This window comes from Opisthocomus hoazin, chromosome 8 (genome assembly GCF_030867145.1).
Source record: "Opisthocomus hoazin isolate bOpiHoa1 chromosome 8, bOpiHoa1.hap1, whole genome shotgun sequence".
Taxonomy (NCBI): Eukaryota; Metazoa; Chordata; class Aves; order Opisthocomiformes; family Opisthocomidae; genus Opisthocomus; species Opisthocomus hoazin.
In genome coordinates, this window is record NC_134421.1 from 2,354,329 (window position 1) to 2,377,408 (window position 23,080).

The 23,080-nt window shown below is 54.7% G+C and overlaps 2 protein-coding genes across 4 annotated transcripts in view; one reads left to right on the top strand and one right to left on the bottom strand.

Annotated features, from left to right (window-relative positions):
- WNT5B (Wnt family member 5B) overlaps positions 1–23,080 on the bottom strand; it is a 76,534-nt gene that overhangs the window by 31,575 nt on the left and 21,879 nt on the right. The window contains exon 1 of one of the 3 annotated variants that reach the window (XM_075427628.1): positions 5,177–6,326. The exons of the other annotated variants lie outside the window; for them this stretch is intronic. The gene's annotated coding sequence lies outside the window, so the exon portion shown is untranslated. Of the gene's footprint in view, positions 1–5,176; positions 6,327–23,080 lie in introns of those variants that run through there. 3 annotated transcript variants of the gene reach the window in all.
- On the top strand, positions 7,305–10,587 carry FBXL14 (F-box and leucine rich repeat protein 14). The gene has a single exon (XM_009935459.2). The coding sequence runs from the start codon at positions 7,305–7,307 to the stop codon at positions 8,505–8,507; it is 1,203 nt and encodes a 400-aa protein (XP_009933761.2). The 3' UTR covers positions 8,508–10,587.

Consider the following 23,080-nt stretch of genomic DNA (forward strand, 5'->3'; position numbering starts at 1 on the left):
AAGTATAAAACTGCATTTTGTATCTTTACCCTGCTGTCCGTATAAAACAGTGTTTCGTAACTCTCACTTGCCGTTTGTGCTGGGCTCTAGCTGTGACTCTTGATTTTCACAGTGTGTTTCCAAAACAGTACTGCCCTATTTTTCAGTTTTCCTCTAAGAACTTACTTCGGAGCCAATGCTTATAGGGCAGGTGACATAACTTTGTCCAATTCTAGTGAACTGCCAATTTTAGAATGCTATTTACTACCCGAAAATGTGCTGGTGGCCGCGGTCCAGAGAGGGAGGAGCTAACAGTTACAAGTAACGCTGCAGTAATGCACGGGTACAAAAATCCTGTGTTTTAAGAACTACACAGCTGCATCTGTGCCCTCCCCGGGCCGAGCTTACCCTCCTGTGAGGTTACCTATAACTCTTGCTATTTCAAGAACATACGAATGACCCTTCCCTGGACCTTGCTCCTGCGGCCCCTGGCAAGCCTTGACCAGAGAGCGACAAACCTGGGTACTGATGCCTTGGAGCTTCTTCCTTGGAGCTTCTGACAGAGAGGACAGGAAGCAGATTCCCTGACAGCCAAATAACCTTTCCTCGCAAGCTGGCCAGTATTGCTACCTCTGCCCTGACTGCATGGAAACCTTTGGCAGAGGAGAGGCTGCACCCACTCTTCTCCAGCCTCAGCCAAAGGCCAGAACATCTCCCCCCGTGCCAGGCTGAATGCGCTGGCTCAGTGGGGCTGCACACACACAGTGTCCGGCCATCTCTGCTGGGTTTTGGACTAAACAGCTGCTACAGAGGAAGATTTCACAAACCTGCTGCTGTAACAGGTACCACACAGCATGTTGGACACACGTTTCTGCTGTGACTGCAGGGGCTACCCCTTTTAGATCGAGTTGGAGAGGTCTCAGAGTTCAGTCCCCAGGAATGGCTTATGAAAGCAATTACTGCCTGAAAGGTCTCTTTGTTTCTGTGCCACTGCTTTTAATAATAATGATTACATCGGGTATGTTCTGCCGTCTCGATCGTCTTTGGTACTGCTAATAAAGAAATGACGAAGCCCAACGCTTAGAACAGCACCCAATGCAACGAACTGCAAGCGCTGAGGCTTGTGATTTTACACCCTGTCCTCCCAGAGCACTCTCCCTTTGATGACTTTAACTGTTGAGTGCTGAGCTTCATATAAGCCACGAAGGGTGTGACAAGCGCGGCAGAGTCAGAGCATCGCCTGCGGCCAGGGGCCCAGGTCGCTGGCTCTAACCGCCAGCCAGTCCCGTCCCACAAGGGCAGACACACATACAGACACACGACATTCGAGTGCAGTTGCCTGGACCACAATACACCATGTTGGTTCTTCGGGTGATCCTTTCACTTCCACTCGGTTCAATCTGTCACAGCAGCAACAGTCGCTGGCCAGTTTAATGGCAAAACTGGGAATATCATCCAGACCTCCTGCGCTTTACATCCTCTGACCATTCTTCCTCGTATCAGTACAGTTATAATCTTGCCAGCTATTGACTGACAAGTAAAATAAAAACTTGAAGAAAATACCCAAATCCCGTAGGCTCAGATTTAGAGCTGGCGTCTGCACCGAGACATCGGCTCTGAATTTTGCCCCAGCACCTAACCACATATTCACAGTACACTGTATTTTGCTAAGTCACCCCAACACCAGGACACACATGGCAGATCAGAATTACGTTGTGCAGGAGGAACCATGTACTCCACAAACACAGACTTGCGTAGCACCTCACCGTATTAGAGACGCGATACCGGTGAAGTACAGAAAAACCACCAGCTTTTTATTTTTAAGGCCTAAGCTTCACAACAAAGCTCTGCAATGCCAGAGGATCCTAATGCTACAATTTCCAAATAACCCACTGGTGAGTCACATTTTCTTTATAATCTCTGGTCAGAACTAAAGATCGTGGCCAGCATGAGTTCTGAAGGGAATACACTCACTTAACAGCTCTCTCCTGATTTATACATGTGTGTGTGTGTACACAGATATGTACATATGCTTATGTACCTAAAATATGCACGTTACACATCTGTTCTGCATACACTTAAATGCACAGGTCTTAATAGAGATCTTTGTCATCTAATTACTGGTTGCATTCACAGAAGAGTTGTAGGGGATCATTGTTGCTTTCCATTCAAGAAACGAACCTCTAAAACACCCCACCACAGCTGCTCTGACGCTTTGCTAAGCGCAGAAGAGCCCTACAGTCGCAGCCAGGGGTCCATCCAGCGTGAAGCACTGAGGAAGCACCACGTCCTCTCCACAGCAAGCTGGCACCCTTGTTTTGCTGAGCCACGTCAGAAGATGGTGGCTTAGGTGTCAGCAGTGCAAAAGGAGCATTTTGGTCTCATCCATACACCAAATCCATTCCCCACATTGATTTTTAGGAAGTTCCACTAAATCAACCTTAAATGCAGTTGAAGACCATGGGTTGTGCCAGGCTTAGTTAATTTTTGTGGACATGCTTCAGATCTGATGATGAGGGTCTGGAAGCCAATTTGTGAAGGACAGCTGTAACTCCCTGGACCATGGCTGACCTTAGAACCTGAACCAGTCCCAAACCAGCATTAGCTGAACTACTCATTAAGCCAGCTGCATTTTTTGGAGAGGAGATCCCTCCCCATTGTAGCTTAGACTGCTGCACAACACTTTAAACTGAGAAGCAATGTAGGGGTGGGCTAGACAAAAGGGCTGAAAACCCAGCATCAGCCAGTCACAGGAATCTGGCTAACGGATTGTATCAGGCTACACCCCAAACCGCACCAGCCTGCAGCCCCTGCAACAGACGACAGAGGCTGAGGCCATCCATGCCTAGTTTTTTCCAAGTAAAGCACCACTGTTTTAAATGACAGCCTAGATCTCCAGAGCTGTCTGCATGAATGAGGACCCTGCTGGGCTAACTCCCTAATATCCCTTTGATATTATAGCTGCATATATCAATATATATTGATTTTTTTATATATATATATACACACATACAGCTATCATAGCTGTACCGAGTGGAGCACGTGAATCTGAGCTGCCTGCATACCCCTTCCCTGCAGCCTTCTCTGCTCCCTGGGGTGAAGCTGTGCCTGCTCTCTCAGGCGCCGGGGTGTGGGACAACGCGGTCAGGCGGGGCAACGGGAGGGATCCGCGATGGCAGGGCCCGAGAGAAGGCACGGAGGAACACGGGGCCGCAAGGAGCCCGTTCGCGGAAAGCAGCACGGTTAGCTGGGCAAGGCGGGGAAACGTATCGCTTTGGGAATTAAAGTCAAATGGATCACAAGAGAGAGGAGTGTTCGTGGGCCATGCGCTTTACTGTTCAAGTGGGTTTGTGTCTTTTCTATCCTGCAGTCCCAGTGGCCACTGCCCGCAGGTGAGAAAAAGCCAAATGCCAAGCAGATTCCCGTGGGTAAATTCTTGAGTTTTCCATTCCACGGCTGAAGCTGTAAAAATGCAGAAAGCACATGGAGTAGGGTGGCAGAAGAAAAGGAAGGGTAGGGAAGGACTCTGTATTTGTTATCTCTTCGATGATTAATTTGAGCCAAAAGTTACCCAGCAAATTGAGGAACAAAAAAACCAAATAGGGACAGACTCGGACAGGAGCTGCAGAAAGACCTGGTGGATGTCATGCCCCACCATGCAATAAAAGATACAGGACAGACGATGGTGCAGCTTTATCAGCACAAACTACTTCCAATCGCAGAAGCCACAAGTGAGTTATGTGGATCCTCCTGAACCCTTGCCAAGCAAAACCGTCCGTCCTCCGCTGAACACCGGTGTAATTGGGAAAAAAAAAAAAAAAGAATGAAACATTTATCTGGCAAGTGCTTTCAAAAAGAGAAAGCAGCTGCTGGGAGCTGCTCAAGGGACTGGAATGTTGGAGATGGTTCCAGGGGAACAGATCAGCCGTCAGTGCATACGAGGCAGGCAGGGATTTTTACTAAAAATGCAGCTTATCACATGGTGCTTACCACCTCCTATTTATACCTTATGAGATCATGAAGAACACTGAGCTTATTTCCTCACTCCTGGAAACACAAAATCAGCTCAACAACGATGTGCTAAATTGGCCCTTTTCATGTACCTGCACTTTGTCTTTCTAAACCTCTCTATTTCCAATCATCTGTCACTCAGAGAGAGTAATAAAAATCTACTAGAAAAATACTTCCTGTGCTTCCCCCCCAAAAAAAACCCCAATCCCACAGTAGATTAGGATTATGAGTCCAAATTCCAGGGCTGTTCCATCTAACATGTTCAGAAGGAAGCACAGACGCTCAAAGTATCTAACATGTGCAAAAGGAACTTTAGGGTCTCCAGAAAATGCATCATCTATTTCCAACCTTTGCTGGTTACACACAACCGGTGTTAAAGACACTACGTGCTCAGACATAAAGTATTTCAGGTAAGCTTTTATGCCTGAAAGAGCATGCCTTTCCCTGCTCCTCCTCAAACGTGGTGTGAAGGTGAACAGCTCAGAGGCAGGAAACACCGCGTTATTTCCATGGTAAGACTCTGCCGTCAAATTTGGGATAACACGGTAAGAGACTTCATTAGCACTCTTTCGGAACTACTTGTGTAACTTGCTCGTAGCTTTGCCAGTTATGAGTAATGCAACAATCGCTAAGATACACCAACACCACCTTTGTACCACGTTTCTTCCGCGTGTTGCCCGATGCCCACCGGACTCGGCCTTCCCGTAAGCGATCCCGCTGTCCGCAGCCAAGCAACCGCCGCCGAGGCAGGCCCACGCGGCCCGCGAGGCGCCGCGCCGTCCACCTGCCCCGCACCTCGCGGAAACGCTCCTTCTCGGCTGCGACGCTCGACGACTGGTCTGAGCACAGCGGGCCTGCAGTGCGGCTGCTCAGCAAAATCTATCCCCCCCTAATCAATTTCTCATTAACCCAACAGTCAACCACCCCCACAACAGCACAAAGCAATCACGCCACAAAGATTATTCATACTGGGTGACACGCCAGTACAGCACCCGTGTGGGGCTGCGGCTCCACATTCGTCGAAGCCAGGTCTGCACGCTGCGGGATCACCCAGGAGTACAAATTTTGATCGGGATCGGGCCAAGGCACTTGATCACGTGCCTGCTGAACGAGCTCGAGCGCACGATACGGAGCCAACGCCAATTTTACGCTGGCCGTATGCCAGCCGCAGGGGTGCAGACGATACCTGATCTGGCTGGAGTCGTGCACAGCGATTCCTGATCCGGCATAAAGTCTGCTAGTAAAAAGTTAACCTGTCAAAAAAAAAACTTGAGCAGGCCGAGTGAATGAATACCAGGCCCGCGCTCCGCATCGTGCGGCCAGCCCACTTCTGAGCCAGTAACAGGAGTCGCGCCGCCGGGTTTTCCGCCTTGCCAAACCACAGCCCCGCGTCGATAGCGATGCGCATCTGCACGGGGCACCGCGCTGCAGGATCGGGGCCTCAAAGCCCTTCAACTCGTGTTGCCTCCAACTCAAAGCAAAAAGGAAAGAGAAAAGCAGAATGGAATCTAAGCGTTTGAGCAGTCAACAGTCCACTCATATGGAATCCGTAGGTGAAGGTGGAGCCACGGGCGGTTCTGTAGCAGATGAATTTAGATGATGATTAAAACAGAGCCTATTCCTTGGGGCTGGTGAAAGTCTCGGTACATCATACGCGCCAGTAACTAGGCTGATTTTAGCAGTATTTCAGTCATCCAAACAGTATCAAAAATGCGCCCTGTCCTGTCGAACAAACGTGAACTTTATTTTTTTCTTTACAGCCCTTTGGCACAGAAGGGCAGTCCTGCTCTTTGGCAATGGTTTTGAAAAGCCTTACCTGATCTCCGGTTGAACTTAACCCGTTTCTAACACTGCCGCAACAGTGCCCAGGGTTCAAACACGCACCGTTACCGTTACACACGGCTACGGGCACGTCAGAAATGGGGATTTCCAACGTTCTTTCTCAAAGTTGCTGGAAATCACTGGAAATTGGCTTGGTTTCTGCGAGAACTTCTACCGTTTTGAGAGCCAGTTCATGGAGACCGTTAGCTGCCAGCCATTTCCTCAAGTTTTTCCATTTCCCACCACGGAGGCCCCAGAACGGTCCGCCCGGAGGTCCCGCAACCTTGACCTTCACCCGGGTCCCCGGGCGATATGCAGCCGCGCTCCCGCGGGGACGCCCGCACCGGGGCTCCCAAACCTCGGTCCCCCAGGTCACCGCGCAGTCCCCAGCAGTCCCGGCGCTCCTGGGCTTGTCCCAGCCGGCCCGCTGCCGCCCTCGCCAAAGTCCGGCGCTGAGGCGGGGCAGCAGGCAGGCCCGAGGCGAGGGGGCCGGCGGCACCGCGGTGCGGGGCCGGCCCCGCGGCCTAACCCTCCTCACGGGGAGCGGGGGGGGGGGGCTCCGCCGCCGCCGCCCGGGCGGGGACAGCTCCCCGGGGCGCCAGGGCAGCGCCCAGCCGCGGCCTCTCCCCGCCGCCGGGGCGCGGAGGGCGGGCGGCGACCCCCCGGAGGAGGAGCGGCCAACGGCGGGCGCAGCCAACGGGCCGCGCGGTCTCCAGGGCGACGGCTCGGAGTGTTCCGGACCGTACCATTGCGCAAGGGGCCGGGGGGGGGGGGGGGAGGCGAGTGGCGCCGCCGCCAGGCCCGGCCCAGCACCGCCTCCTCCCTCCTCCTCCTCCTCCTCCTCCTCCTCCTCCTCCCCCCCCTCCCGCCCGGCCGGAGCGCGGCGCCGGGGCCCAGCAGCGAGCGGCGCGCGGCGGAGCGGAGCCAGGCGGCCGGGCCCCCGGAGCGGCGGAGTCGGTACCGGCGGCGGGGCGGGCCGGGCCGGGCCGGCGCGACGTCCCCGCCCTCGCCGCCTTGGTCGCCGCCGCGGGATGCGGGCGGCCCGGGGCCGCGGGCTGTGAGCGGCGGCGGCGCGGAGACAAAGGGAGGCGGCGGGGCTCGGCGGCCGGCACCAGGGACGGAGCGCGGGGGCCGCCGCCGCCGGGGCGCAGCCGCCCGCCCGCCGGGAGGCGGCACGATGCGGCACGGGGCGGCGCGGCCGCAGCAGCGCGGCGGCAGCAGCGGCGCGGCCCGCCCGGCGCGGCGGTAGAGGCGGCGGCGGCGGCGGCGGGGCCGGGCCGGCGGTCGCGCAGCAGCGTCTCCCCCGGGCCGGGCCGCGCAGGGCCGCGCCGCCCGGGCCGGCGATGTGAGGGCGGCGAGGAGGAGGAGGAGGCCCGCGGCACGGCGCGGAGCGGAAGGCGGGCGGGCCCCCGAGCGGAAGCGGGCCGGGCCCCGGCGGCGAGGAGGAGCGCGGCGCCGGCGGGGGCGGCCGGGCGCGGGCGGGCGGGCGGGCGATGGAAACGCACATCTCGTGCCTGTTCCCCGAGCTGCTGGCCATGATCTTCGGGTACCTGGAGGTGCGGGACAAGGGCCGGGCGGCGCAGGTGTGCGCGGCCTGGCGGGACGCCGCCTACCACCGCTCGGTCTGGCGCGGCGTGGAGGCCAAGCTGCACCTGCGCCGCGCCAACCCCTCGCTCTTCCCCAGCCTGGCGGCCAGGGGCATCCGGCGGGTGCAGATCCTGTCGCTGCGGCGCAGCCTGAGCTACGTGATCCAGGGCATGGCGGACATCGAGAGCCTCAACCTCAGCGGCTGCTACAACCTCACCGACAACGGGCTGGGCCACGCCTTCGTGGCCGAGATCGGCTCCCTGCGCTCGCTCAACCTGAGCCTCTGCAAGCAGATCACGGACAGCAGCCTGGGCCGCATCGCCCAGTACCTCAAGGGCCTGGAGGTGCTGGAGCTGGGCGGCTGCAGCAACATCACCAACACCGGCCTGCTGCTCATCGCCTGGGGCCTGCAGCGCCTCAAGAGCCTCAACCTGCGCTCCTGCCGGCACCTCTCCGACGTGGGCATCGGGCACCTGGCCGGCATGACGCGCAGTGCGGCTGAGGGCTGCCTGGGCCTGGAGCAGCTGACGCTGCAGGACTGCCAGAAGCTCAGCGACCTCTCGCTCAAGCACCTGGCCCGCGGGCTGGGCCGCCTCCGCCAGCTCAACCTCAGCTTCTGCGGGGGCATCTCGGACGCGGGGCTGCTCCACCTGTCGCACATGAGCAGCCTGCGCAGCCTCAACCTGCGCTCCTGCGACAACATCAGCGACACGGGCATCATGCACCTGGCCATGGGCAGCCTGCGGCTGTCCGGCCTCGACGTCTCCTTCTGCGACAAGGTGGGCGACCAGAGCCTGGCCTACATCGCGCAGGGCCTGGACGGGCTGCGCTCCCTCTCCCTCTGCTCCTGCCACATCAGCGACGAGGGCATCAACCGCATGGTGCGGCAGATGCACGGGCTCCGCACCCTCAACATCGGCCAGTGCGTCCGCATCACCGACAAGGGCCTGGAGCTCATCGCCGAACACCTCAGCCAGCTCACGGGCATTGATCTCTACGGCTGCACCCGCATCACCAAGCGGGGCTTGGAGCGCATCACCCAGCTGCCCTGCCTCAAGGTGCTCAACCTGGGACTTTGGGAAATGACTGAGAGTGAGAAGGTCAGGTGAGAGGAGGCGGGCGGCCCCGAGACCTCCGTCTCGTCTGGAGGGACTCACTGACGGACTGACTGACTGCTGCAACGGAGGAGAGGGAGAGGGGCACGCACAGAGCCATGCTACCCACACCCCCTGGCACCGAAGGGAGAAACGTAGAGAAAGAGAGTATGTCCTCGACTCTTCTGCGCTGCCTGCCACCCTTGCTCTGGAAGAGGAGGAAGCGGGGGCAGGAGAGAAAGCAAGCACCTGTCCGTTTTCCAGGTTGTGCCTCCAGCTCCGCGCTGGGGAGACAGAGCTCCCCCTTCCCCCAGAGCATCCTTCTCTGCGGACGAGGTAGAAGCCCACACTCTTATGCACTGGGGCCAGAGACACCCCTCTTTATCCCCACTCCCCGATTCCATCCCCTTGTGCACTAAGGATGGATAGAGAAAGACCCTTGTTCTGCCATCTATTCGGAACAGATTATTTTTTGGTTTATATAAAGGAGAGTGGGAATGAAGATGGGAACAAACAATAACCACAGAAAGGCTTCCTAGCTACGCTTGTGTAGCCGGCCACCCAGTCATCCTGCGCTGGGCACAGACACAGCTTTTGGTAAAATAACCATTCCACCTCCGCGCTCGCTCCTCCCCTGTCAGCTGGGAACGGTGACAGAAATACTGCTCCCTAGGTACATTGATTTTTTTCTTTTTTTTTTAAAATCTGTTTTCAGTCTCCAGTTCCGTGTTATTCTCTGCTGTGGGTGAATACGACCTCCCACTATTCCAGTTCTCCACTGCACTGAGACTAGGGATAGCTACAGCCCCTCCTTTTGTCAGCACGTTTCCGTGTCGTCCTGCACTATGGTTAACGGAAAAGCCTAGGCACTCCATTCTCTCTCCCTGTCTCTGCTAGAGATGAAGATACCACTTCCTCCTTCTCCTGTCTCTGTGGGGACTGGACACAGACCCCAGTCTCTTCAGCCTTTCCACGCGCTGGGGGACACAGAGTTACCGAGACTCGTCTTGCCTTTCATCGTTCTCTTTTTCTCCCCTCCTTAGCAACAGGGATAGACATACCCAGCTACATATCCATTCCTCTTCGGGTCGGGGGTGAGCGGGTAGAAGGAGTGGCTAGCTCCCCTCTACCCAGGGGCCTCGAGGAAGAATAACCAGCTTCATTTCTGCTTCATTTGAGATACTGTGACCCGTTTTTATTTTTACATGCATAAAAAAAAATTACTGCTACAAAACCAGCCTCTTACTCTCCCATCTATCCCTTGCTTACGTCCTGTAACTGATCCCAGTTTTCCTCAATCATTCTCTTCACAGTATTCATTTTCTTACATGGTTTTATTTTTAAAGACATTTGAAGTTGCTGTTCTTGTGGATTTTTAAGTACATTTTTTTTTCTGCTGAATATATTCTATATGTATAAATATATATATGATGTCTGGCTACCTCGTTTTAATTTGTTACCTTTTTTTTTTCCCCCCCTCCCTCCTCAAAAGCCCTGGAATTCTTACAAGAAAGAGATTTTGAGACTGAAACATTTTTGTGCCTAGACTGGAATAACGCTCCTTGGGTTTGTACTTCTTTTTCTCCCCCTCCCACCCCGCCCTTTTTTTCTTAAAAAGGTTTTTGTTTTGTTTTTTTTTAAGCTTACCCTATTGTGTCCCACCTTCACATTCTGGTTGTGCCTCTCCCTCCCTGTTCACTGGGGACCCGAACCGTGCTTCTGCATTTTTACTCTTCTAGCACAAACGTGCAGCATGTGAGAATCCATGCTGAGGATTGGGCTACTGTTAGCAGAAATGTGTAAAATGCAAGTTCATTTAAAAAAGAATATATATATATATATATGGATATATGCAAATACTTTCCCCTCCCAAATGGCCTACAAAAGGCCACCACGCGAGGCTTCCTGCTTGTAGGTGGAGAGGAGCAGAGCTGCAGGCCCCGGGGCTGCAGCGTGAAGGGGAGGAGACTGAAGTTCATCTGTCTTATCTCTGTTCTGTCTATAAAATGGAGCTGGGTCTTTAGATGTGTTTTTTTTTTTAATTATTATTTTAAAGAGGAAAAGTTTTGGGGTTTTCTTGATTTTTTTTTTTTTTTTTTTAAGAAAAATATCTTGGCTTTTTTTTTCGCTCATCTGTTCAAAACCTTAAATCCTCCACAGTAACAGGCCAGACCACAGAGTTAACGCAAACCCAGAGACCCCTATGGATTAATTGTACTGTTTGTGAATTTGTATAAAAAAAAAATAACAAAGATCCTCTTAAAACATTTTATATTCTTACAGTAAAAGGTTAAACATATTTATATAATAAAAGAGGAAATATGAAGTATGTTTTTGAAAAAAAAAAAAAAAAAAGCCGTATCTGTGTTGTCTGTGCTTTTTAAAGACAGGTATCAGTATCTATCTCTGCGCTGCGCTGGGTAAGGACGCCGCGCAGCTCACGCCGGGGGTTTGGGGCGGCTTGCTCTTGTTGCGGTGAGCGGCGGCGGAGGAGAAGGAACTCGGAGAGCCTGGTGTCTCCTGTCCAGGATGTTGAGTAACATCATCGCAAAGAGTTTTTAAGGAAGGGGTTTGGTAGGACCAGCCTTGTCTGCCAGGGTGCTTGCCACATCCGCGGGGAGAAACAGAGTTCAGCTGCGCATCGGTGTGAGGTGTCGGCTCAGTCTGAGGGCAAACCGAAAGTGCTGAAGCTCCCTAGCAAGTGAATCGAGTATTTGGTGGTAGAGGAACACATTTTGGGGGGCGGGAGGAGGGCTGTTTCTTAGTTTTTTTAAAGCTCCGAGTAGATGGCAGGGGGTTTTTGCGATTTGCTTACATTGAGGCCCACCCTGGGTTGAAGACTCATCCAATTAAAACATCTCCCAGCAGTGACAACCACGAAAAACTGCCCTTGCTGGCGCGCCGAGGACCTGGGAAATCAGCAATGTCTTGGCTGGTTTCCACTGCCCAGGCTAAGATTAAAGAGGAAGTACAGTGGGGACGTAAAAACCCACGCTGGACTAATCTGAGGTGTCCTTTGTCCTATACCGTAACCTTTCTCCCGAACGTACGACTTTCACCCCGACGGGGTCCCTTTTTACCCTGCCACGATGTGGTTTTGTTTTACTGTTGGCGCTTAAGCGGTGTTTCTGGGGCAGGGACAAAGCCCCTCTGCCCGCAGCCCGGCTCGCTCGCCCCGCTGCCCCTTCCTGCCTCCAAGCAGGGGGAAGGCGGAATGGTGGAAGAAGCCGGAGCCATTGTTCAGCCAAGTTAAAAGCGGAGCTGTCCTTGCCTGCTGGCTCAGTCATGCATACTCAATCCGGCCGGGCCCGGGTCCCTCTGGAAAGGAGGAGGGCGATTCTTCCCCTCTTTTTAACATTCCTCTCCAGGCCTGGCTGTATTTAAGCTGCTTTCCGAGGAGGAGGGAGGGAGGGGGATGGTCTGAAGTTCCTGTACATTTGCATTTTAAGCTCTTCCAGCACTGAGCGGCCCACTTTGTTCCCCCGCGCCGGAGGGGCTGCAGGGTGCTGCTCCAGGTGGGTCGGGTGCCCGGCCACAGAGATGCCCTCCGCGCCCGGCGCCGGCCTGCCCTGCCCGCTGACCCTCTGCCTCCACAGGCATCTTCGGCTGAGCCTGGACCCGGCACGCTGCTTTGTCACCAGCTCGAACCACCTCACCCCTTCCATCGTTTCAAAGGGGAAAACAGTGCCCAACCCCGGAGCTCTGAGAAAGAGACGCCATCTCCTCCCTCCACGTCCTAAGGACCTGGGCTATCTCGAGGTTCGGACTTTGGGGCGCATGTGGTTTTGTCCCCCTCCTTTCCAAGGCTTTCCAAGCTTTCTGCTGGGAGTCCATCACAAAAGCTGCATTGTTTGCTTTGGGGAAGACACCACAATTGGATCTAATTGAGCCTGACGCCACATCCATCTTTCTTTCCTCGGAGGGAGGTGTGGGCTCTGTCCTTCCTGTGCTAAGGAAGAAAGTTTACAGTAACTTTTTGACTGAAAAAGAGGGTGTCTGTACAAGCGTTATCAACAACAGGAATTCCGGATCAGGTTCCCGTTACTGCTGCACACGAGGCTGTTCCAGGGGCAGGCGGCAGTTCCCGCCGGGGATGGGCAATGATCACCTCTCGCAGGGTCGGTTTGTCTCTGCTGCATCTGAGGGAAAATGGCCCCTCTTCTTAGTAAGCCCCATCTTCACACGGATGGTAGTGGGGCATCTACGCCTAAACGTAACGCGTGTGCTCATAAGTTCTGTCATCACAACTAGGACAGGATTTTTATTTCCTAAAAATAACCCCCAAAACTTATTCTCCCCACTGAGAAAAAAAGCCAAGCCAAAACCTTGCCCGCACAGCCTGCAGTGCCATGTAAGGGGAACTCAATCCTCAGGAAGCTGCCGGAACCAAAGTCTCCCCAAAGCCCGGCATTTGGACACCCCGGGCTGTTCCCACAGATGGAGCAAACGCTCCTCACGCCTTCCTCTCCTGTCCCAGCGTGACAGCATCTCCTTGGGCACAGAGGCAGTCACAGAATCACAGAATCACAGAATTACAGAATCACAGAATGGTCGGGGTTGGAAGGGACCTCTGTGGGTCACCCAGTCCAACTCCCCTATCAAACCAGGGTCACCCAGAGCAGGCTGCACAGGACCTTGTCCAGGCGGGTCTTGAATATCTCCAGAGAAGGAGATTCCACAACCTCCCTGGGCAGCCTGTGCCAGGGCTCCGTCACCCTCAGAGGGAAGAAGTTCTTCCTCCTGTTCAGCTGGAACTTCCTCTGCTTCAGTTTGTGCCCATTGCCCCTTGTCCTGTCGCTGGGCACCACTGAAAAGAGTCTGGCCCCATCCTCCTGACACCCACCCTGCAGATATTTAGAGGCATTTCTAAGGTCCCCTCTCAGCCTTCTCTTCTCCAGGCTGAGCAAGCCCAGCTCCCTCAGCCTCTCCTCGTAGGAGAGATGCTCCAGTCCCCTCCTCATCCTCGTAGCCCTCCGCTGGACTCTCTCCAGTAGCTCCTCATCTTTCTTGAACTGGGGAGCCCAGAACTGGACAGAACCAGAACAGTCCTCGCTGCCTGGCCAGGGCTGGAAGAACGCATGTGTTTACTAGTAAAGAGAAGGCCTTCTTAAAATAAATAATTAATTGCCAACAACTATGGACCAATTACCACATGACTCCTCAGGGCAACAAGGAAACTTCATTTTCACTCTCCAGCCACCCCTGAATTTTTGAACATGGCTCAGCTGGCAATTGGGGTAGAAAACCATTTAAAAAAAAAGAAAACCACCACTATTTGGAAGCAAGCTGGAAGCCCCCCGTCTACGTCAGCGAGCCCGCAGTGCCTTTGGTGCCAGCCCTCGCTGCTGTGCCCAGCAAAGCGCTCCCAGCCCAGCCAGCCGTGCTGGTTGGGACTGCAGGGTCCCTGCTCCGGGGCACCTACAGCCACACAAGACTGGTGCCGAGGATGAACCGGGGACCTGCTCTACGGGCCGGTGGCTCTGTGGAGCAGAGGGGCCACGCTCCAGAGGCAGCGGCAGAAAGTGGAGCAGAGCAGGAACGACACAAAGGGTGGATGAAGGGACTGGGCGAGAGCGGAGGCGGCCGGGGACCAAGGGCAGCGGCGGGGAATGCCGGCTCGCAAGCTGCGGCGAAGTCTTGCGTGGGTGTGGGGATCCCTGCTCTGCTGCAGCAGCTGCTCCCCGGCCGGAGCCGGTGGCTCCTCTCCTGGGGAGACGGGGAGGACAAGCAGGCTCCACCTGGGTCCCGCAGCCTTCGCACTGACATACGGGAGGTCCACGCATGACCGGTTTATACATTTTATACCTTCCCACCCCACGCCGCGGGTCCGACTGAATCGGTTTGTCGTGGTGATTCTGGGGTCCTTTGTTTCCCTGGTGATAACTAACGGGGTCACGGGGCAGCTGTCACGCAAAGCACCGGGGGCCTGTGCCAGAGCGAGCGGCCACCTCCGCGCTGGGTAGCGCAGAGCTCACCACCGAACCTGCCCTTTGGCAGTCAGGGAAGAGTGAAAACAAGAGCTGGGTGGCCAGAAGATTTGGAACCAAAGCTGGAAGCTAGCACGGGCTGCCAGGGTGGACGTCCCTTGGATCTGGCAGCCTCGCTACGTACGTACGTAGGATGCCTCTAGCAAAGTGGACCCCTTTTTCTTTTCTCTTCTCTTCTTCTCTCTTCTCTCCTCTCTCTCCTTCTCTCTTCTCTCTCCTCTCTCTCCTTCTCTCTTCTCTCTCCTCTCTCTCCTTCTCTCTTCTCTCTCCTCTCTCTCCTTCTCTCTTCTCTCTCCTCTCTCTCCTTCTCTCTTCTCTCTCCTCTCTCTCCTTCTCTCTTCTCTCTCCTCTCTCTCCTTCTCTCTTCTCTCTCCTCTCTCTCCTTCTCTCTTCTCTCTCCTCTCTCTCCTTCTCTCTTCTCTCTCCTCTCTCTCCTTCTCTCTTCTCTCTCCTCTCTCTCCTTCTCTCTTCTCTCTCCTCTCTCTCCTTCTCTCTTCTCTCTCCTCTCTCTCCTTCTCTCTTCTCTCCTTCTCTCTTCTCTCTCCTCCTCTCTCCTCTCTCCTTCTCTCTTCTCTCTCCTCTCTCCCCTTCTCTCTTCTCTCTCCTCTCTCCCCTTCTCTCTCCTCTCTCCCCTTCTCTCTCCTCTCTCCCCTTCTCTCTCCTCTCTCCCCTTCTCTCTCCTCTCTCCCCTTCTCTCTCCTCTCTCCCCTTCTCTCTCCTCTCTCCCCTTCTCTCTCCTCTCTCTCCTCTCTCTCCTCTCTCTCCTTCTCTCTCCTCTCCTCTCTCTTCTTCTCTCTCCTTCTCTCTTCTCTCCTCTCTCTTCTTCTCTCTTTTCTTCTCTCTCCTTCCCCCACCTTCAGTCCCACTCTTTCAGCCAGCAGCTCCCTAATAGTGCCTTCCGTGGAGGAATCAGTAAGCTGGGTGGTGCAGGCTGGACGCGAGTACCGCCCCGGACGTGGGTGAGGCCCCAGGCCAGAGCTGCTGGCTGGGCTGCACCACGCTCCCCGCCGCGGCCGGCCAGCCAGGCCGTCCCGCTCAATTCCCCATCCCCAAGCTGCACGAACGAAAGAGCTGGAGAAGGTTTGCCGGGCTCCTGTGCCAGAACTTCGACTCCAGCCGCATTTGGCAGGGATGCTAGCGCTTCTCCCTCTTCGTTAATTAAATCTACCAAACGCGTCGGCTCAAACGGCAGCCCAGACTGAAATAGCACCACGGAGATTTTGAAGGATCCGAATCTGATCTGTCCTCGCAACACAAAGATGAATGGAAATGGGATTTTCCTAAAAGATTTCCCGGGGTGTGTTTTGGAAAGGGTATCAAAAGTTTAATACCAGGGCCTGGACACATGCCCTGAGCAAGTATTTCCGTACGAGAGCGCTGCCGAGACGTAAACCAAACTCCGATTCTGCTACAGAAACTGACTCAGATCTAGAAACGGGCAACTCCTCCTGCTTGTTTTCCTTTCTTTGAGCCCGGTGTCTCCGGGCACAGCTCAGTGACTCCAACATGAAGCAATTTCCTCTCCCAGATTTATTAAAAAAACCCAAAAGAACGCAAGCAAACCCCAAAATTTTTATCGGAGGTTCATCCTCTTCCTCCCTCTCCTTCCCCTCTTCCTCTCCCCACCCCTCAGCACAGCCGGGGACCCGCCGGCTCCCCGCCGCCCCTCCCGGTGCGGGCGCCGCCTGCAGTGGCGGCGCCGCTCCGCCAGGAGGCAGCATTGCCCGCCGAGTGCCGCCGCCCGCCCGCTAACCGGTCACCTGGGCCCCCCCCCCGGGGAGACGGGGGCTCCGCTGCGACCCGGTTCGGGCCCCAGCGGCGGCCCCGCCGACTCAACCCAGGCCAAGGTTCCTCACCGCACGCATTCGTTAATTAAAATCAATTCGTTAAAATTAATTAATTCGCATGGAGTCGCTGTCCCTTGCGACGTCTCCAGCGAGACGGGTGGGAAACGGGCTGGGCGAGGGGGCACGAAGCAGCGCGGCGTGGCCGAGCTCGAAGCCACAATGGGACGGCCAACTCCGCTGCCGCTCATCGTCACCGTCAGGACTCGACGGTGGTGAAGGGCGCTGGGCGTTCTGCACCGTAAACCAAAACGGGAAACCGCAGCTGGACCCGTGGTCGACGCACCCCGTCGCTGCACGAGAGCCGCACGCCCCAGCCCGAACTGGCAAAACATCCATCCCAGGCTTCCTACTCCTGCCTGAAGCCTGCATCTCTTGACATCTGTAGCTTGACGCTGAGAAAAGTGTTTTCTTCTCTGTTTTATTATCACTCTTTTCTTTAAAAGCGCGAGCAAGGCAGCGGAGCAGGATCGAACAAACGAATGCTTGGATTCTTTTAGTCCTGTTTTGTCGTGCGGGGCTTTGCTACGTTGTTGGCACAGGTACTCTGTGGACTGCCTTCGTCACTATGGAGGTACCTAGGGCCACATCTGCACGTCCGTTTTAGCATCTAAACTTCCATAGCTTTTCCATCTGCTTCTCACACTGCTGCTACAGATCCAGGGACGGCATCTTTTTCAGAAGCTGCTGTAATAATTTGCTAGAACTAATAATTTGCTTCTGCGTGGCTCATTACATGCACAGACATCAGAAAGGGAAGTACCATCGCTCCTGGGGGAAAGAGGTGGAAGCAACTTATGCCTCAAATCTGTTCAAGTGGCCAAACAGTGCTTGGTGTCCACCTCTCCCGTCCCGAGTCCTGCTGGCTTCTGCCACTTGGAGCAGCAAAAACTGAAATCAGTTTTCCAGCCTGAGGTAGCCCTGGAGAGGGAGGGTCAGGACAGAGAAACACTAAGCGCAGAGGACATCTTCCTGCTCTTCCCACACCCGGCTCTGCCCCACGGAGCCCCCAGCAGCACTGGCGTGCCAGCATGGGCGGTGGAAGAGCCCCAGCAGCAGGAAGGGCTCCAACAAGCCGTCCCTATCTGCTCAAACTCTTCAGCCATCACAGCTTTCATTCTGGGCAACAGCAAGCGTCACCAAACAAATGCGGAACTGGCACAAAGCACCGCCTTGACAGCCCTGAAGGCCGAGGTCCCGCCACCACAACGGGTACGGCTCGGACTGCAGCTCTCCCAGCTGCTCCAGGGACATCTTCACCAGCACCATCCCTGCAGCGACGCTCGGGGACCACCCGTGCGGATCAAAGGCGCGGGCAGGACACGGTCCTCACGGCTGCAAACGCTGTCACCCCTCATGGTTGTCCTTCCCGAGGGGCACCTGTCCATCAGCAAAAACTCACCCAGACCACACCGAGGACCGACCGAGCGACGACGACTTCTGCTTTCCAGACCCGGACCACACGGCGCCAGGACTGGCGCCTGGGCTGCCCACCGCCTTCCCCTCGCCTCTGCCGCTGTCAGACACAGCGTGCTGGGGAGGACGCGGGGGGCACAAGAGGGGGGACGTCACCTCCCGCACACACCTGCCAGGGAGCCAGCCAGGCAGGGGGAGGCTGCATGCGAGCGGCTGGGTGTAACTTCCACCCTGTCCCTAGTGCCAAAAACAAGCATGTTAAAGCTAATCTACCCCTGTCTCAGCTCAACTGCTTTTCTGTGACTAAGCCCCTCATAATGGTTTTACTAAAATCCCCTTTTGATGGAAAAAATCCCAGCTGGAAGTTTCGGGCAGCGGCACAATGTGCAAGTCTGCGTGTCCCTTTCCCCGGCTTCACAAAAGCCTCTAATCGAGTGGAAAATTTGCTGGAGGCCAGAGGTTTAGGCCTGCAATTATTTTTTAAGGGATTATCAAGAGAGAATGGGGTTACTTACGACCCTCTCTCTCTTTGTGTTTTGCTCTGCGCCGCTTTCAGACTCCGTCAGAAACCTAAACCACCACAGCTGGATCCAGCGAAGCCAGGGCTGGGCAGCACGCTCCGACGGGACGGACCCCGGCCTCGGGCTTGGACGAGTCCCGCTCCAGCACCGTGCAACGAACAGAAACGCTTTTCTACACTAGAAGCTAGTTGTTTGGTTGTTTTTTTTTTCTTTTTTAAAATAACAACCTGAGAAAAAGCAGCCGACCCCAGCCCTGTGAGCCTCGCCGAGCTGAAAAAGCGAGGAGGAGGCAGGGACGTGGCCCACCGGACAGGCTGGGCTTTGGCTCTGCAATGCCGTTGCGCAGGAGGTCTTGCACAAGTTGCTTGCAGCAAGCTCCAAAATAAGACTTGGCACCGAAGACGCGTGCGCTGCAACACCCAGCTTTTCAGAGCCTTGCTCCAAGGGTGGATCCTGGGGTGAGGGTCCTCGGGGCTTTTGCGGCCTCCGAGAAGAGTCAGGCACCTCCGAGGCTCCAAAACAACTTCTTGCTGGGCAAGCAGCCACTTACTGTCAGCACGCTTAGCATGGGCTGGCCAGGGAAGAAACGCCGCTGGCTCTCCTGCCTGAGGAGCTACGTACCTTGCTCAGAGCTACCAGGAACTGCCTGTGCTCACCCTGATCCAAACTTCAGTGCTTCTCCTCCACCGTCGAATGGCCGCGCTCCCACTCGCACGCCAAGCGAGCCAGCCGTGCCTGCAGGAGGGAGCGGCGTGCCCTGCTTTCACGCAGCAGCCTAAGGAAGCAGGAGACCTGCTTCCTTCTTCCCTGCCTTCCTGGTGCTTCAAACCTCCCCCTCCTGCGGAAGGCGAGGGCCAGGAGGGAGGGCCACCCTCCATGATTCCCACATAAGCCGTGCTGTGGTGCGAATGATTATTCCAGATTCGGTGCAAGAAGCAGAGCAGACTAAGGAAGCAATGGCTGTAGACCAGGAGCATTTACTCTGGGGGCCCGTCGCCTTCCAAACCTTCTTGGTGTGTTGCGTAAAGCAGCTGTTGGATAAAACGCAGAAGGAGGTTTTGATCCCTGAGCCTTCCAAACATTCGGCTGCGACATAAGATGCTTCAAAAGAAAGAGGCAGCTGCCACTGGGTTTTCAATCTTGTCACGTCCACGTGGGCTAGGTGCGCTCCGAAAGCGCCTGGGGAAGCTGAGAGGCCAGGGTGCTTTCTTTCTGGATCGTGATCAGACTCAAACAGTTTTGGGCAGGCACGTAAGCACAACGCTCAGCACCCGAGGGGTGTTAAAATAAAAATAATTTAACAAAACCCAGACAAACAAACACAGAGAAAAAGGCAAATGAGGCATCTGTGGAATTTAGATGCCTCCAGGAGCTAGGTGGTGCCTAAGCTGGGGATTTTGATTTTGCAATTTTGAATACTGCCTAAATGTCATTTGATTTTTCTCTTGCATCAGGTGTTCTGCCCCTCTCTCCCCCATTCTCTCCATCCACACGGACACAGTTTTTGCAGAGTTTTAAGACAGTAAGATACAAAGATGAACGGCCGAGCCTGCTCAGAGTTGCTCATTAAGGCTGATGTGCCTTAACATACTCTGTATGTGTCTAACTTCTGGAGGACGGATGAGTCTGCTCTCCAAGACAGCTTGAGAGCTTCAGCATCCGAAGATAAGGAACCCACAATCACCAGTAACTCGCAGCGTAGGATGCGACCTGCACGATCCACTAGCGGCACTAGAAATGTAAGGTCAGGTGAAGAGCGAGCTCCAGCTCCATCTTCTCACCCTCCTGGGCACAGCACCGCAGGAGAGCCGTCCTTTACTGTTTCCGAAGAGGTGGCTCTTCGCCCCAGCCTGCTGCTCCCGAGTGCCACTGGCGAGCCTTGCTCTTGGAGTCCCGAGGCTTTCTATTTATACACAGCCTGCTGTCCACAGATAACCTTGAAAAGCCCTACTCGCGGTATCACTGAAACACCGGGGACTTCCAGAGCTCCCTGTCCAAATTCTGCAGGATCAAGTATACTTGGATCATTCCTGACAAGGGTTTATCTTACCCGTTCCTAAAACTCTCCCTGAAGGCAAAGCCTGCAGCCCCCTTACCAGAAGGAAACTGGAAGTGGTTGGGTAAGTTTTCTCGCTATCCACCTTCAATATTCTATTTTTTTTCCTCCAGATTAAGCCATGTTTTTAACACTCTCCACAACTGGCAACAGAAAAGAGTTGAAGACTTTTCTATTTCGGGCAGCCTCTTATAGCCTGGACCACAACTCCTTTCCCTTAGTCCTCGCGCTCAGCTCCCTGCAGATGCACCTCGGATGCACCACGCTTCAGCTCCACCTCTGTGCAGGGTTTGCCTTGTGAAGAGCCCAATTATCAGGCTGCGTCCCACAGGTGGATTTCCAGATGTCTGATAAACCTGCCTGGAAACTATTACGATCCTTGCCAACGTTTGTGGCCTGCAAGCGTTGAATCCAGAATCCCAGCAACGGGATGTGAAGGGGTTTGCTCACCAGGATGTTATAAAGATCTTCTATTTTACAATATTATTATATTTACCATGAAGATATTACAGAATCACAGAATCACAGAATGGTCGGGGTTGGAAGGGACCTCTGTGGGTCACCCAGTCCAACCCTCCTGCCGAAGCAGGGTCACCCAGAGCAGGCTGCACAGGACCTTGTCCAGGCAAGGCTGGAATACCTCCAGAGAAGGAGACTCCACAGCCTCCCTGGGCAGCCTGGGCCAGGGCTCCGTCACCCTCAGAGGGAAGAAGTTCTTCCTCATGTTCAGCTGGAACTTCCTGTGCCTCAGTTTGTGCCCATTGCCCCTTGTCCTGTTGCTGGGCACCACTGGAAAGAGTCTGGCCCCGTCCTCCTGACACCCACCCTGCAGGTATTTAGAGGCATTTCTAAGGTCCCCTCGCAGCCTTCTCTTCTCCAGGCTGAACAAGCCCAGCTCCCTCAGCCTCTCCTCGTAGGGGAGATGTTCCAGTCCTCTCCTCATCCTCGTAGCCCTCCGCTGGACTCTCTCCAGTAGCTCCTCATCTTTCTTGAACTGGGGAGCCCAGAACTGGACACAGTACTCCAGATGGGCCCTCACCAGGGCAGTGTAGAGGGGAAGGAGAAAAAAAAGATACAACTTGCCACTTGTAAATTGTGAAAGCTTCCTAAGACACGTAGATAGCTCAGTATTTATCTATATTACCTATTATCTATTTTATCTATCTATCAGCATTTATTTATCTGCCCCAGCACTGCCACGATTTTACAGATACCTGACGGCACCGCTCCTTTATCCTCTTCTCTCCCACCCCTAGACCTGACAGCAGCGTTCCCCACAGGAGTCCACAGGGACTGTGTCTCTGTCCCCACGCCGGGGCCACTGCTGGAGACACAAGGGGCGGTCAGTAAGACTGAAGATGACCCCTGTTCCGCGTGCAGCCGCACGAAGTAGAAGGATCTCACTTTCCTAGCGTGGCTTTACGACGCAAGCGTAGAGAGGGGACCGACAGGCCACGACAACTGGAAACCGCTCCCGTTCAAGCTGGATGCTGCACTCAAACTGTCCTAGCATGAGCATTACAGCCCTTTGAACTTCACGGGCTCTTGTCAATTCTGTCACCAGTACAGGATGTCCCACCGCCATAAACAGACTGGAAAAAATCCCTTCCCAGCTCTCTGCAGAGTGGTTGTGCTGACTGCCACTGCACTCAGCGAAGGCATGGAGCACGGGCAGGTACGTGCCTCCTGCTTGCGCTGTCACTACCATTTCTGAGACCCAGTGTCAAGCTCATCACTACACAGAAGTGCTGAGCACCACGCAGGCCAGAAATAACGTTGCTCATCCAGGAAATCACAGCTCCGTGTCTGACACAGCGTATTGCCCTTGGGTGCAGCTATGGAGTGTGCTAAGCAGCTATGCAACGGGCATCAGTGGAGTGAGGTGAGCAAGAGGCTTACAGCTTGAATTTTTAAAAGTCGAGGCACCCAGAGGGCCACAGGAGCTTCTGGCGACTTGTACCTCTCGGGGAAAAACAACGGGGTGCATTCTGTTCTGAGCTCACCGCATGACCGCAGGCACGTCCTGCCACCTCTCTGCATCTCCGCTGCGTTATGCTTAAAGTGCTAGTACACACCCACGAGAATAGAAAAGCTTATTTCTGGAAGTTCAGAAAAAATACTCGAGACCTCTGCATGGAAGCCATCAGAGAAGTCTCCAACATAATCACCAATATTCCCGTGCCCAGGGCACCGTACAGGAAATTTGTTAGAGCCTTGCAACAATGCTTGAGGAGGTCCCACCACGTGTTCACTTCTGTCCCCTCCATAACCATCTCCCTGAAGAAGGGGCCTTGCACACAGAAGGGTTTCAAAACACAGCTCGAGTGCCATAACTGCAGACTTACTGTGCCAGACCGGGGCTCAGTGTTGAAAGAACTGTCTATATGTTCAGCTGCGTATTGTTACAAACATTTAAAGAAGCTGCTTCATCCAAAAAGGAAGGACAAGTTCTTATTATTATGAAAGCTGGGGGGGGGGGTTTCAGGGTTGCTGGTGTGCCAGCAAACGAACCAGAGCCAGCATAGATAATCATGGTAGAAACGACACGAAAAATCTCCCAGCGCCTGAGGACCACCTACGCAACATCTGCACGTCTCATAAACCAGGTGCTGCTCCCTGGAGCACATAATTTGGGCACGCATTCAGCGTGCCACTCCTACCACCTCCCGGCTCCCACCAGAAGAAGGTCACGCAGTGCCGACAGCTACGTGCAACGCGAGCAGCGCCAGCCTCAGCTCAGAGAAATCTGTCATTTACCCAAGAA